The following is a 14,924-nucleotide window of genomic DNA, read 5'->3' as shown; positions in this document are numbered from 1 at the left end:
AAATACTCTCCCCCGGGAGGCTTGCTTGGAGCCATCATTATATATCTTTAGGCACCAGGCAAAAATTTTCCTCTATAACCAGGCCTTTGACCTTTGACTATCTGTGGCCTTTTAGAAGTGAGCGGGATATTTTTAATGTATTTCTCTTTTGGTTTTATTGTTATCTATGTGGGGTTTAATGTCTATTTGTTTAGTTGTAAATTGCTTTTGGTTGCCCTGGGCAATAAAAAGTGACTGACAAATTTAATAAATAAATTAAAAAACAATTCAAATCAATCTTCAAAAAAAATTAAATGGGTAAATAACATTCTCTATTCAGTCTCTGTATGCCACCTATGACTATTTAGCTCTATCCTGTCCTCGTTCAGTTGTCAGAGGGGGGAAATATGTACAAGTTTTCTTTCTTTGCTTCCAGACTCATTCTTCTGCAGTATAGAAAATACTGAAGAATAGGGGCCCTTTACGAGCTGGGATTCATAGCATCTCTTTTGTCTCCTTGACAAGCTTCTTCAGAAAACTTAGGGTGTCTGATGGTTCCCAAGCCTTGCTTGAATAAACTCTGTAGGCTGAAGGCTGTTGACAGAGAGTTGTGAAAGACTTTGCATATTTCAAATTTACCAGAATTAAAAGATGGGAAATGATGCACAAAGCTCTTGTACATGCAAAGCGCAGCAAGCTGTTTGTAAGCATCAGCCAGGCCTCTTATAAATGCAGCATTTAAGCTAAGCTTGATTGGAGGGGAATTTACAAAACGCTCTCAGGAACAGCAGTGGTATTAGGGTTATAAATATCTGTTGGTCTCTCATGAGGGGGGGGGGCATGGATCCATAGGCAAAGACAAATGTTGCAAGGCACACAAAGAAGCACATTCAAACACTAAATGCTGAAAGCCTACATATTCAAAGTCGAAAACATGAGATCACGATAATATTTTGTGCATTTCAAGAGGCCAAACATTTTCTGGTGCATTTTCATTTCAAAAGCTGACAAATAACAACTTGCTCCATAGTTATAAATGTACCTTTATAAAGGTCATCTCTTCCTTTTGAGTTGGCTACTATCAACATGTTGATGATGGTGAGCTCTATTTTCACCAGTGAAAGGATCCAGGAGCAGATGTCTTGATCTTGAAACAGTGTATGGCAACAATGGTTGCAGAGAATCAGATGAAAGCTGTATTCAGACAAGAGAGAAGACAGGCTAGTGGGGAATTCTGATTCTATGGGGAGCTGAATTTACCTGTGATGAATGGAATATTACCAGGGTACCCCGAGACAAGGAATGAGAAATCTGTGGCTCTCCAAATGTTGGACTTCATGTCTCACAATTCCTAACTACTGGCCATGTTGCTCTCTCCCCTTCCCTGCAGAGAAAATGGAACCATGTGATTGTTTAACACACCATTCATATGCATCTTCATTTTAAAATATAATTCACACATACCATATTCCATACGAGCTTCTTCTGAGCAACAACCGAACATGTACATTGCTAAAAGGTTCTCTGAGAGTTCCACCACAAGCTCAGTTTTCAGTTTGTTGCGGTGATATGAATGCCCAAGTATGGCATGGTGCTCAGCCATTTCAGCCATCTTGCACATTCAGCCCCTGCTAAAAATAATGACCACATAAGGGAAATAATTGCCCCGAACATTATTGTGAGCTCAGCTGTTATTTGTACTCACATGAGCCCAGGACTTTCAGCCCAAGTCGGCTGTGGCACACATAGCAAATTGAATAGGAGCAAAGGGCAAATGAGACCAAAAGCGATGAAACAGAAAGAAATGATACCTCGTGATGGTCTTGTAACCTGAAAAGGGGATCTGAAGTTCACAGTCTAATACTATGTAGGTCATCTAATTACTTTTTCCAATTTAATCTTTAAAAACAAGGCCTGGACCTCTGTAGTACTGGTGAACAACACCCTACATCACTGTCAGGAGTAAAGTAGAGATAGTTCTATATTTATTTATTTCACAAATTAGGAAATGCTGCCAGCCACCCCAATCCCTGCCGAATGAGGCTGTGAAAACAATGGCCATTCCATCTAGCTATGCCAGCCAAAGCTAGTTCCCAGCATACAGCTACCCATCCACTGTGGCCAAGGAAGAGAAGCAATTCAAAGTGAGGGTTTTCACCTATAAAGCCTTAAATGGCTCAGGACCGAAATACCTCAAGCACCACCTCTCCCCAAATGAATTGACACAGACCCTGCAATCAACATCTGAGGCCAATCTATGTGTACCCCCTCCATGAGGAGTCCAGAGGGAGACAACATGACAAAGGGTATTTTCTGTGGTGGCTCACCACTCGTTGAACGCTCTCTCCAAGGAAACTCCCCCTGATGCAAGATGCCTTGGGACGGTCGTTTTCCTGGGAGATACAGGAGGGACAATATCCCAGTGGCCCTTTGTCCCAGTATACTCCGTTGAGTATACTGCCCAAGCAGTATACTGTTTCCATACAAACATGTTCCCTTGCAACATGTTGACAGAATGCTGGTACAGTAGCCTGCTTGTATTCGATCACAGCTGAACTTTCTTGACTCTCTGGCAAGCACATGCACAAATACAGACACATAGCATAAATCTAGGTCTTAGATCTGCCACTGCAATTTTGCCCACCAACATCCCTCCTATTTTCCCCAAGCCAGGAAACAGAAACTCCATCCCAGCCATATGCATTTGGGGGATGAAACGGGAGGAAACCCGAGCTGCCCTTAGGTACTGGGGCCACCTGCAGGGCTACAATCAGAAGACAACACTCACATGTTTAGTTTGCTGTTTCAGATTCACACACATGTGGTGCTGCATACGATTGCCAGATGGCCCCGATTTATTTTTTAAAGAAAGGTTAGCTCTTCTTACACAACACACCCAAAAGCACAAAATAAAACCTGGCCACAGATTTGTAGACACAAATAACTTGGTGTGTGAGAAGGCACCTGCTGTGGCTCACCTGACCATCTCCCAGGCAGTGCCTGTTCAGGTTTTACAGAAGAGGAGACTCTCGGTGGCCACTCTTCCCCTTTTCAGAGTCGGCCCCAGCGGCGTGTGCTGAATTTTTTCATAGGGGAATAGTTAGGGCCAGTGTCATGACGTCACAATGTTGTGCCCATGAGCATTGTGCCTCCCTCTCTAAGCCAGGCAGAAGCTTCCAGGGCTTTGGGAAGGAGGCTCCAGACTTTAATACTTTAATTTACCGGGAATGTTTAGAAGAGTAGCCTAGTCACCTAGTCCACTGACAGCACACCACTAGTCAGCCCAATATATTTTGCAGACACGGCCCACCAGTTGAGATCTTCGTAGGAGGTCTGATCTGTGTACCAGCAGTAACAGAAGTTAGCTTGGTGGGTTTGAGGGACTGGGCCTTCACCGTAGTTGGCCTGTTCTTTTCCTCTTCTCAGTGAATAGGGAAAACCATCTTCTTCCTTTGGCCTTTTTAGGATAACTGATTAGTTTTGATATGGTGGTGTTTTATCTTCCTGTTCATTTTAAGAAAAACAACTTGCTTCTGTGTTTTAATTCCTACACATCACTTGGCAGGGGTGGTGGGTAACTGAAATGCAGGTGAAAGACAAATGGTTACTTATTTATCAACATACCTGGTGCCATCCTTTTGTGAGTTTCTCAATGTTCGCTCCACAATGTTGGCTGATATTGTCAGGGAAATACACAAAATATTGAAGCCACTAGGAGTCCACCAATTTTGACTTTTTGTAATAATAATTTTTATTAGTTTTCAATTACAATCCAATAATAACCTCATTATAACACTACCAATTTACAATACAATTACTAATTACTAAACAACTTTGGCTTAGCTTACTAGTGGTTGTTCTAGTTTTCTGCATATGCCTGGGAGCTAAGGGGAGATGCTTGATTCCTGCAAAGCTGGATTAGACGAAGGCTGTGCTGGTTCAAGGGGGGAAACAGGTATGTATAGAACACAGAATTACTAACTCCCAAGATCCAAGCTTGAGGCAGGTACTCTTTGGTGAGGGAGCCCCAGCAGAGATTTGAAATCACAAAACATAAAGCAAAGCAAAGCAGAGTGTGGAAATCTAGGCTCTTAGGCCTTTAAAATATGCACTTCTAAGTTCCTTTCAAAGTTCCTCTCTTTCCATAGTACCAAGACCACATGGTTGGTTAATTAAAAATGGTTTACTTACTGAAATATACCGCATTTTTCGCCCCATAGGGCGCACCGGCCCATAGGGCGCAACTGGTTTTTTGGGGGGGAATAAAGGGGGGAAATTCCTTTATTCCCCCCCCCAAACCAGGTCGGGGAATCCAAACCAGGTCGGGGAACATCGGGATGGTGGCGCTGCGCCTCCCCGCTGTCCCCCGAGCTTGTGGGGCTGCCCGATATCTGTACGAAGCCCGGGGCGTGCTGTGCAGTGCGCCCCAGGCTTCGGGATGCAGGCTGCTATCCGCAAACCTTGGGAGCCCGACGGGAACTCCCGCGGAGCTCCCAAGGCTTGAGGAGAGCTTCCTGAAGCCTGGAGAGCGAGAGGGGTCGGTGCGCACCGACCCCTCTCGCTCTCCAGGCTTCAGCAAAAGCCTGCATTCGCCCCATAGGACACACACACATTTCCCCTTCATTTTTGGAGGGGGAAAAGTGCATCCTATAGGGCGAAAAATACGGTACTCAGAGAAAAGCCGTCAGTTTCATGTAGCTTATTTCAGTGATGTCAGGTAAAATCAGTTAGTCATCAGATGCGTCTCAGCTGTGGGCCCCTCCCAGACCCAGGCTATATATCCTGTAATCACACCCTAGGTCACACCTGATAGGCTAATTCAAACTTCCCTTCTGGAGCCTGATTGGACAACTCCAACGGCCAATCAGATGCTACATTCTAAAACCCTCCCAGCCTATTATTCTAGGATCCAGACTCCAGACATAACACTTACAACCTACCAAAGGTCAGAATTGTGTGCTTTTCCATTCTGCAAAAGTTGCACAGGCAGTAAAACTTAGCTTAGTTACACTGGGGGAAGTTCCTAAATTGTTGATCTAGGAACTCAAAAGTGGCTTGTAAGAGCTATGCGGTCTGAGCTGGAGCAACAATAGACTTGATTACCTTCCCCCCCAAGGTAAGCCTGGCAGGACAGCTTACTCCATGGCATTAACCCCTTCATGCATTAGACCTAAGCATGTAGGTTATATGAGACTGGTTATCCCAACAGCAAACCCTTTGGAACATGCAGGAGATTTGTAGGAAAAGCAGGGTCCTGCTCAACCTCAACCTTTGGCACAGCCAAAACAGTGTGAAATATGGCAGTCTCCTCTCCTTCGTCGCATTCTCTTCAATTCACAGAAAACTTAGGGGAAGGACAGTTGCTCTACTGCCTACCTGATGAGTGAATTTGTAGAACCCTGGATATTACAACATGGAGTGAATGATCCTAAACTTTTCTGGAAAGATGGGGAGAATGAGTCATGTCATTTTCAGCTGCTACATAGTGGTTTGTGGAAACTGACCTTTGTTCTTGCCCATTTCTTGGGAATCTTACCACCCTCCTACTTTCCTGACATTTCCAAGCTATAACAGTGGAGTCAGAAAGTAAAAATCCCTGGACACATTCACGTATGGTCTCCCAGACTGTGAGTCAGAAGTACTGTTATCAGACTTTTTTGAACAAAGCCCCACTGACTCATGACTTTAGCTTCAAGCAGTGGGCTGCTCTTTTCCAACCTCTTTTCCATTTAACACCTGATGCTAAACCTGTAATAGGTGTTTTTTTCCTTCCAGTAGCACCTTAAAGACCAACTAAGTTAGTTCTTGGTATGAGCTTTCGTGTGCATGCACACTTCTTCAGATACCTTCAGATACTTCTTCAGGTATCTGAAGAAGTGTGCATGCACACGAAAGCTCATACCAAGAACTAACTTAGTTGGTCTTTAAGGTGCTACTGGAAGGAAAAAAATATTTTTTTGTTTTGACTATGGCAGACCAACACGGCTACCTATCTGTAACTGTAATAGGTGGTGAGCTTCTCCACCAACCTTTGAATTAGGAAAAAAATGTGTGTGTTTCATCATTATAGGAGAAAACCCCAAAGCACTAATTATTACTAATATCCAATTTTACTTATTTGTCATGGAGTGAAAGGGCAAACATTAAATATGAGCTAAAATTATTGTTTTGACTTTAGGAATGCTTCCAGGTTCTGCCCTTGGCTGATTAATTTGATGCTAGGGAGACTATCTCTACAGGCTTGTGCCAGTATAATAATATTCCAACAGGAGCTAGTCCAGTATTTTCATCAATGGTGAGACAAAAGCTCCTGTTCTTCGGTCCCAACATTTAATATTCAGATGTATGCAGCTTTGAACATGAGATTCCATATAGCTATCACAGCTAATAGCCATTGATATGTTTATGGTCAATTAATGTATTGAATTCTTTTAAAATATTTTATTTTAAAGCAACACACATTCTGAATTCTTTGAGTTAATTGTGTTGTGTGAAGTACGTTATTTTTACCATACCAGAGCCTATTTGAAATCATATGTATTAAGTGACTGAGACTCATATTATGGGAGATAAATTAAAAAATTAAAAATTGTCCAGTAGCACCTTAGAGACCAACTAAGTTTGTTCTTGGTGTAAGCTTTCGTGTGCATGATAGACTGAAACAGAAGTCACCAGACCCTTATATATAGTGGGAGGGTGGGGTGGGGTTTTTATCAGAAGGGTAGTAGGAGATGGGTGATTGACTCAATGGGTATGGTAAACCTGTTGATGACTGTTGTACAAGGGTCTGGTGACTTCTGTTTCAGTGTATCTGAAGAAGTGTGCATGCACATGAAAGCTTATACCCAGAACAAACTTAGTTGGTCTCTAAGGTGCTACTGGACAATTTTTTAATTTTTTATTTATTTCGACTGCATCAGACCAATACTGCTACCTACCTGAATCTATTATGGGAGATGCTACTGAAAAATACTAACATTGATTTTTATTATGCGTTTACACATTAATTTTATTTTGTTCATTTCAGAATTGTAGAGTTCGCATCCTTTGAAAAAGGTTAGCCATAAACTACATTGGGAATAAAGAATACACTCTTTTTATACAGCTACTGTTGTTGTGGTGGTGGTTGTTATCCTTGCAAACGTTTTAGAAAGGTTTGATCCCTCTTGTTGTTATGGTTGCAAAACAAACCTAGCTTCTGATCATGCAAAATCTGTATTTGGGTGGATTCCTTGCATGCATTCCCTAAATAGTTTATCCATGCTATCCCATTGATCTAGCCTGGTGTGGCACCAGGACCTGAAACTGCAATGCATCATCCAGATTTAATTGATTTAACTTAGCTGAATTTTAGGGTGGCCACCTACAGAGTGAAGACAGGAGTGCCTGGCGTGCTCTGGTCCATGGGGTCACGAAGAGTCGGACACGACTGAACAACTAAACAACAACAACAACCTACAGAGTGCCAACAAATAAATTGGGTGGAAATATTTGCTTAAAATTTGCATAATCTAAATTTTTTTTTGGGGGGGAATACTAAATAGAAATACAGTGCATCTTACCAAGTGGGGAAGACTGTGACCTGTGTGCCTGCTCAGTCCAAGTGCTCACTGCTGATGGGCACTTCAATGACCCTGCTCTTCCTTCTGATGCCCATTTATCTTTAAACAGGACTTTGACCAGGCAGCTCTTTAAACTGAGAATAAGATTGGAAGAATAGAGACTCTGCTCTTACAGCCCTTTAAAAAGGCTTGTCATCTGTAAAGTATGGTACAGGACCACCCTGCAAAATGTAAATGGGAGTCATTATTATTCCCCTGGTGTGGAGGCAGGCTTCAAATTGGGACCAATCTCCATAGCAAAACAGAAGCTAAAGGGCTCTAAAGCTATGCACTGTTGCTCAGTAAATTGCTACTGGGTCATAAAACACATTCCACTGGGCATGGATCCCCATCTCGCACTTGAGTGTAGACCGCTGGAGTTCAACTGGCGATAGAAACATTTAGAGTGCATTGATGGGGGAATTTTTATGCCACAATGTTCCAAAGTTCAGTGGCCCTGAGTTTACATTTTCTCTCATATATACTCACAGTCCTTCTGAAGATCTGACCTCAGGTAATGGAATAGCATATTTCAACATTTCAGAAATTCTGCCCTTTTTAGTGGCACAACTAAGTTCCAAAATCACAGCTGGAATTTAATTGGCTTTCTAAGGGTTTGAGAACAACTAGCAATAATAAACCTCTGTATTGATATTGCCCAAGTTCAGCAACTGATGCCTGATCAGCAAATTCTTATGCCATCTTATGAATTTTCACCAGAAGTAATTAAAGCTGTCTTCATATAGGATTATGTGATATTGTGTAAACTATAATAGAACTTTCTTTTTAATTACAGCTATATTAGGAATACAGAAGCAGTTGTAAAGCATGGAATGGGGGGGAATGTTAATTGTGTGCTAAACAATTGGTGTAATACACATGGCCATCTGGCCCCCTCCTTCTGCACCCGAGCCCAGGTCCTGATCATGCCACATACACCCCACAGCTATTTAGAGTGGGGGGGTGGACTTCCAGATTAGCACCACGCTTTGCTTAGCCCTGAGTAGAAAATGCTGCATGCAAAGTGTGCCTTGGGTTGGCAGAGTTCTTCCTCCAATGGAGACTTAAACGTTAATTAGGAACAGACTGCTCCCTGCTGAAATGCAGCTATAGAGAAATGTGCACATATTGAATTTCCACCTGCCAGGCTACAGTCCCTCGGAGGAAGGTGTTATGTGTTGAAGTTCTCACCCTGGCCACCAGGGGTATTGTCCTGGTCACTGGCCACTCAGGTCCACGTCAGTTAATTTAGGCTGGAAACCCCTGGGTGTTCTTGTTACAATGTTGACAGCCGGCTGCCTATAAAAGTAGGCTGGCTGAGCTGTTCAGTTCAGTTCCAGCTTACTCTAAAAAACCACTTGGAGAAATCTCTGTGTCGTCTGCCATCTCCACCCACTACTTAATAGAAGGGATGGCAACCCTAGTATGACTCTTCTTGTTCCATCTTATACATGCTTAGTCAGAATAAGGCTCCATCTGCACTATACATTTAAAGCAGTGTAAATGCTTAACAGTCATGGCTTCCCCCAAGAAATCCTGGGAAGGGTCATTTGCTGGGCATGCTGAGAGGCCCCCCCTTCCCCTTACAGAAATCTGTTTCTGGGACATTGGGCATAGAAGGCCAGACCAAGCATCCCATCTCTTCTGGGAAGAGCTGAGCTATTTTGGTGACACTGTGGAAGCCGTACTATCACTTCCTCTTCTGAGCATAAATGGAAAACCCTTTATAACCTTTCCAGTGTGTTTTTTTTTTTAAGGAGCAATCCTGGTTACTTTGAAAAATGAGTGCAAAATCAAAGCATATAACTTTCACTCTGAGAACTAGATGAGGTGTTCCCCCACCCCTGAAAAATAAAATATGCCGCTGGTTAAGAAATGGGAACACTGAGGGAAGGAAAGGATGAGTGGAACACACTTGCCTAGATCTCTAACCTGTATTAAATTGATTGGCTCCAGAGAAGAAATTAATCTTTTAGTACAAAGTCTCTAACTGTGAGGAATACAGCGCTTGCTTCTTTCGGGTGGCTCTGTACATGGGACTGCAACTCATCTGATTTTATGGATATGCTTCTCATAGTTTTAGAGCCTGTGATTGTATTAACTACCTGAATAAGGTGCATATTTTCCAACACTGCATCAGATGAGCTTTTTGCATGTGTGCAGAAACGACAACTTTCATGAGCATTTAGACTATAAAAGGTAAAGGGATCCCTGACCGTTAAGTCCAGTTACGAACGACTCTGGGGATGCAGTGCTCATCTCGCTTTAGTGGCCGAGGGAGCTGGCGTTTGTCCACAGACAGCTTCCTGGTCATGTAGCCAGCTTGACGAACCATAGCAGCACACAGAAACACCATTTACCTTCTTGCTGAAGTGGTACCTATTTATCTACTTGCACTTTGACATGCTTTCGAATTGCTAGGTTGGCAGGAGCAGGGACTGAGCAACGGGAGCTCACTGGTCGCGGGGATTCAAACCACCGACCTTCTGATCGGCAAGCCCCAAGAGGCTCAGTGGTTTAGACCACAGCACACACACACCCCAGACTATGTGGCACCCCAAAGACCTTTGGTTTCCTTTTTAAAATATGCATGGTTAAAACCTATGCCACTGTGCTCTATAAGTCTTTTTGACAGCACAGGACAGCCATATCCGCCTCTGGTATTCTACTCATACTGCTTGCATTTTTAGTTTCAAGTGAGAGGCAATTACATCACGTAAAAGCTTCCTACATGCTTGATTTCCCCCTTCTAACATCAGCTTGGAGAGGACTGATTAAATTTAAGGAGTGTCATTAATATGTCATTTAATAATAAATTGATTTAAACCTGCAAATACTTAGTTGTTTTGCTTATTTAAAGGGTTTATAAACCACTTTTGAGGCCCATGATCTGCAAAGTGATTACAATACAGTATAAAGAAAGTAGAAATCCAAGTCCCAAACAATGCAGTGTATCAATAGAGACTGGCTTGCCTCTTGCCTGAGACTACCTAGTGAGTTCATGACACAGACAAGATCTAAAGAGGGAACTGATTGATTTGTAGCTCAGCCTTCTAACCCTTATGCTCTGACAGTTTTTAGTCTACCAGGCAGAGCTGGCTGTTATAGGACATATGCTGGTAAGAACAAAATGGAATTGCCTGAGAGCCCACGAGGACTATCTTACTGATACAGTGATGAAGCCTGGCCTGGTTTCAAAAAACACTGGTCCACTGTGCAAGACCAAAGGGAGAGCCAGGAGGTCAGGTGGTGCCAGCAGGGCAGAGACTAAGATAATCCAGCAGGTCACAGGGTGAGAGCCAGAGAATCTGGCAGGTGGTGGTGCTGGGGTTTTGAGTAAAGGCGGAATTTGGCAATTTAGGAAAAGAGTTGTGGTGAAACCTGGCAGATTATGGGTGTGCAGCTTCCAGGGTCCACAAAAGAGCTTGGCAGGCTCTAGAATTTACTGCCAATATTGGTTATCAACACCAAGAAAAACCAAACAGTTGCATTGTTTGGCGGCTCCAGAGTTGCATAGTGACATATATGAACCAACAGCCTCCAATTGTTAAATTGGGAACATTAAGACCCCAAGGCTTCTGAAACAGGCGGGCAAGGGAGACGCCCCAGCAACCTCTTGCTCAAAGGCGCTCAGTCCGTAGAGCAGGAGACACTCTTAATCTCAGGGTCCTGGGTTCAAGCCCCAGGTTGGACCAAAGATTCCTGCCCTGCAGGGGGTCGGACTAGATGACCCTCATAGGCCCCTTCCAACTCAACAGTTCTACAGAATTTCCCAGAATTTCCCCTCAGATTCTCTTAAGATTTGCAGCAGCAACTGCCAGCACATACAATCCTAGGGTTGGAAGGGTCCTGAGGGTCATCTAGTCCAACCCCCTGCAATGCAGGAATCTTTTGCGCACCATGGGGCTCGAACCCGCGATCCTGCGCTGAAGAGTCCCTCATGCGCTACCTGGTGATTCGATGAAGCGGGTGCGATCCTGCACCCACGCTGGCTGCCAGCAATCCCCCTGGAAGCTCAGCGACACCTCTCGAGGGGGCCACCGGGGTCTCTCCTGCCGGCGGGAGGGCGGAGGCGAGCCCCTGGAAGGAGGCGGCAGCGGGACGGGATCCCGCACGCGCACCCGCGGGCCAGGCCGGAGCAGCGCTTGCGGTTGCCATGGCGACGGCTCACGCCGCTATTCGCGCACACCCCTCCTCCCCCCGCCACGCACCCTCCGTTGCCATGGCGCTGCCTCGACCAATAGGAAGCCGGGACGGGGGGCTGGCTGCCCCTCTTCCCCCCGCGCCGCCACTCCGGGCGCGAGGGCGAACGGGGAAGGCTTTCCGCGGCGCACTGGAGGCGGAAGTGGGCCGGCCCGAGCCTGGGCCGCGCCCGGAAGTGTGGGCTGAGGGCGAGAGGGTGCGGGGGTGCGGGGGGGGTAGGACTTGGCGGCGGAGCTGGCCCGACCCTCCTGGCAGCGCCTGTCTGCGGGGCCGCCCCGACGCGCGGGCGAGGCGTTTGCGGGCGTCTCGAGCGGGTCTCGCGAGAGTTCCCTCCCGGGCGGGAGGCGGAGAGCGGCGCCGTTTCCCCTCCCCTCGCCCCCTCCCCCTCCAGGAAGAGCCTGGGCCCGACGCGGGAAGATGGCGGCGGCCGGAGGCGGCGGCAGCGGCAGCGCGGGCTGCGGCGGCTCCCGGGCGGCAGGCGGGCCCGAGCTGTGAGACCCAAGGCAGGGCCGGCGTGAACGGGCGAGCGGCGGCGGCGGCGGCGGAGGATGAGCTTGCTTTGCGCTCAGTATCTCCGGTGAGGAGGGCGGCGGGTGAGGCCGGGGGCTGGGCAGGGGGGCGAGGGGGCAGCTCCGGGCCTTCGTGAGGGGCCACGCTGCTGGCACCTCTTGGGAAGGGCGGGTGAGGTGCCTCCGCATCTTCCCCCAGGCGCGCTCCCCCCGCCCGTGCACAGGCCCGGGGAGGCCGGCGTGCATGTGCCGGGGATGCTGTGCCACACAGGAGCCCTTTCGAAGGAGGGGGCGGAAGAACATGGCCTCTGGCCGAGGAGCTTTCCCCACATTGTGCCATCCCGCCTTTGGCCAGGCTCTGCGGCCAGGTGCCCATGCAACAAAAAGGGCATGTAGGTTTGAAAAAGAAAGGAAAGGAAATCGTCTTGCCTGCCTATGTAATGGGTCTATATACAAGGTGAACGTGATCACACACACACACAACGTTAACGGCATCTGCTTGGGATTTTTCCACAATGCCCTCCCGAAACGAAGATTCGGTTAGGAAAAGGTGAGAAGTGGGAGGTGGGCTCCGTACCATCTGCCTCCCTGTCCTGCCAGCCCCACTGGTGTGCTCGCACCAGCTTCACTCGCCTCCAGAGACATGCCAAGGAATGTGAGAGGAGTTTTAAAAAAGGCATTCTGCATGGAAGAGCAGTTTTGGGGGTGGGAAGTGGGGTATCTATATATTAGGAGCAATTAAAAATGGTAAGGCGTCAAAGGAAAGGGTGTGGAATTAGGCTGCTGTATTATGGTGGAGGAACTGCTCTAGTGCTCTTTCTGAGAAAGGAGATTTGGTGAGAAATGAGAATGTGCAGGAGGGTGGTGATGTTTCATGGCTGATGGGAGAGGTGATGGTTGGATGAGCAAATGAGAAGACTGCATGGTTGAGAGGAATAGGCTGCTAAGGAAGTGAAGTGAGGGACCCTTGATCACTTAAAGCTGCTGTGTAGTGGCGGATAAGAAGCTGAGCATGACAACTTTGCTGCCATAGCTCTCTTGCCTTTCTGCATGAGTTCTGCAGTATTGGATAGGTGTGCCCCCTTCATGCTAAACAGTCCTGCTTCTTTTGGCACCAGCATTTGACCTCATGTGTAAAGCGAAGCCTGTAACTGCAATAGGTTAAGCATCTAGAGCTCCTCTGTGTAAGATGCTATAGCAAAATGAACAGCAGCCTGTCTGCTGGTAGCCTCAAATCCTCTTCTTGTAAGCTTGTAGTAGTACAGTGGTACCTCGGGTTACAGACGCTTCAGGTTACAGACTCCACTAACCCAGAAATAGTACCTCGGGTTAAGAACTTTGCTTCAGGATGAGAACAGAAATCAGGATAAGAACAGTTTCAGGTTAAGAACGGACCTCCAGAACGAATTAAGTCCTTAACTAGAGGTACCACTGTAAACATTTTAGCAGATATGATAAGAGAGCAGAGATAATCCAGGAGGCATTTGTTGCTGTAAGGTGTGTATACTCTACTTTAAATCATGAAGTTGCAGAACATAACCATGGACAAAGAGTATGCGTCCCCTCAAGGTTTTCAGTCAGTTATGCTTCAAAGAATACATCCTTCTACCATCTTGATCAACTTTATATTAGTCTAGATGGTTTTAGAATGTGACCATTGCTAAATGCTTTTCATCTATTATAATATATGTAGGTCATATGGTTGCTCTGCATGATAACACATTAGATTGACACATCCTGGTGTCTTGTCCTAGCAGTGAAGATTGGCACAAACAAAAGTGTGCTCCCTCCTTGTTTATAGCACAGAAGCACAGAAATGAGAGCTCTAAATGATTTTTTTTAACCTTCAGAAAAAACAGGCAAAGGAAGCTGAGATATGGTTATCTGAATTGCGCAGGTGTCCTTAGTGAGCCTTCAGGATACAGCAGGATGCTCTTTTTTGCTCTTTATGTTGTAAAAGAAGCTGTCATCTGCTTTCTCCCAAAAGAAGTCTCTCTGAATAAGGAAGACCTAGCCAGATACAGACCTGTGTCCACCCTTCCCTCCTCAGGGAAGTTGTTGGAACAGATGATAGCAGAGAGATTCCAGGTGTTATTTGATGCCGCATTCTTCCTTGATACCTTTTCAGTCTGCCTTCAGAAGTGGCCGTGGAGATCAGCATGGGAAGCACTGTCCTTGCTGACCTTCTTGGAGCTCTTTGCAGCTTTTGATACTGTGGACCTTGTCAGTCTCCAGCACCTGTTAGAGCATTTTGAGGTATGCTCTTCAGTGGTTTCATGCCTTGTAGTTTGAATGTACCAAGAGGGAGACCATTGGAGAGGCTTTTAGCCCCATGACAACTGCTGTGTTGCATTTCACAGGGCTCAGGGTTTTACTGAGCCGATAAGCTGAATTCAGGCAAATCAGAGATAATGCTGGTGGGAAGCAGATTGCTGTAGTCCAGATATGGACTTTGGTCCTCCAGATGTGACTGAACTACAGCTTCCTTCAGACCCAGCAAGCATAGCCAGTGGCCAGGGATGATGGGAGTTGTAGTTCAACAACATTTGGAGTCCAAAGGTTCCCCTGCCTGTAGTCTGGCTTAGTATCAGTCCATCTGCTGCAGAATCTGCAATCGCTTTTGAAGGGGAGA

The 14,924-nt window shown here is 46.0% G+C and overlaps 2 protein-coding genes across 7 annotated transcripts in view; one reads left to right on the top strand and one right to left on the bottom strand.

The window, feature by feature from the left end:
- The window catches only part of NMNAT2 (nicotinamide nucleotide adenylyltransferase 2), an 87,396-nt gene extending 75,681 nt beyond the window's left edge, over nucleotides 1-11,715 (bottom strand). Inside the window, exons 1-4 of one of the 5 annotated variants that reach the window (XM_083621455.1) lie at nucleotides 11,530-11,715; nucleotides 7,542-7,762; nucleotides 1,261-1,358; nucleotides 1,022-1,173 (exon numbers count right to left, since the gene is read on the bottom strand). In XM_083621455.1, the coding sequence (XP_083477581.1) occupies nucleotides 1,022-1,067 (46 nt within the window). In that variant the 5' untranslated portion in view covers nucleotides 1,068-1,173; nucleotides 1,261-1,358; nucleotides 7,542-7,762; nucleotides 11,530-11,715. Of the gene's footprint in view, nucleotides 1-1,021; nucleotides 1,359-3,603; nucleotides 3,705-7,541; nucleotides 7,763-11,529 lie in introns of those variants that run through there. The other 4 variants (XM_083621454.1, XM_083621456.1, XM_083621457.1 and 1 more) reach the window with 4 other exon arrangements.
- A 462-nt stretch (nucleotides 11,716-12,177) lies between these two features.
- The window catches only part of SMG7 (SMG7 nonsense mediated mRNA decay factor), a 62,058-nt gene continuing 59,311 nt past the window's right edge, over nucleotides 12,178-14,924 (top strand). For both annotated transcript variants that reach the window (XM_083621363.1, XM_083621362.1), the window contains exon 1: nucleotides 12,178-12,360. In XM_083621363.1, coding sequence (XP_083477489.1) covers nucleotides 12,332-12,360 — 29 coding nt within the window. In that variant the 5' untranslated portion in view covers nucleotides 12,178-12,331. The remainder of the gene's footprint in view (nucleotides 12,361-14,924) is intronic.

This window comes from Podarcis filfolensis (assembly GCF_964270895.1).
Source record: "Podarcis filfolensis genome assembly, chromosome: 6".
Taxonomy (NCBI): domain Eukaryota; kingdom Metazoa; phylum Chordata; class Lepidosauria; order Squamata; family Lacertidae; genus Podarcis; species Podarcis filfolensis.
Note: the sequence above shows the minus strand (reverse complement) of the source record. Positions and strands in the feature narration are given on the sequence as shown.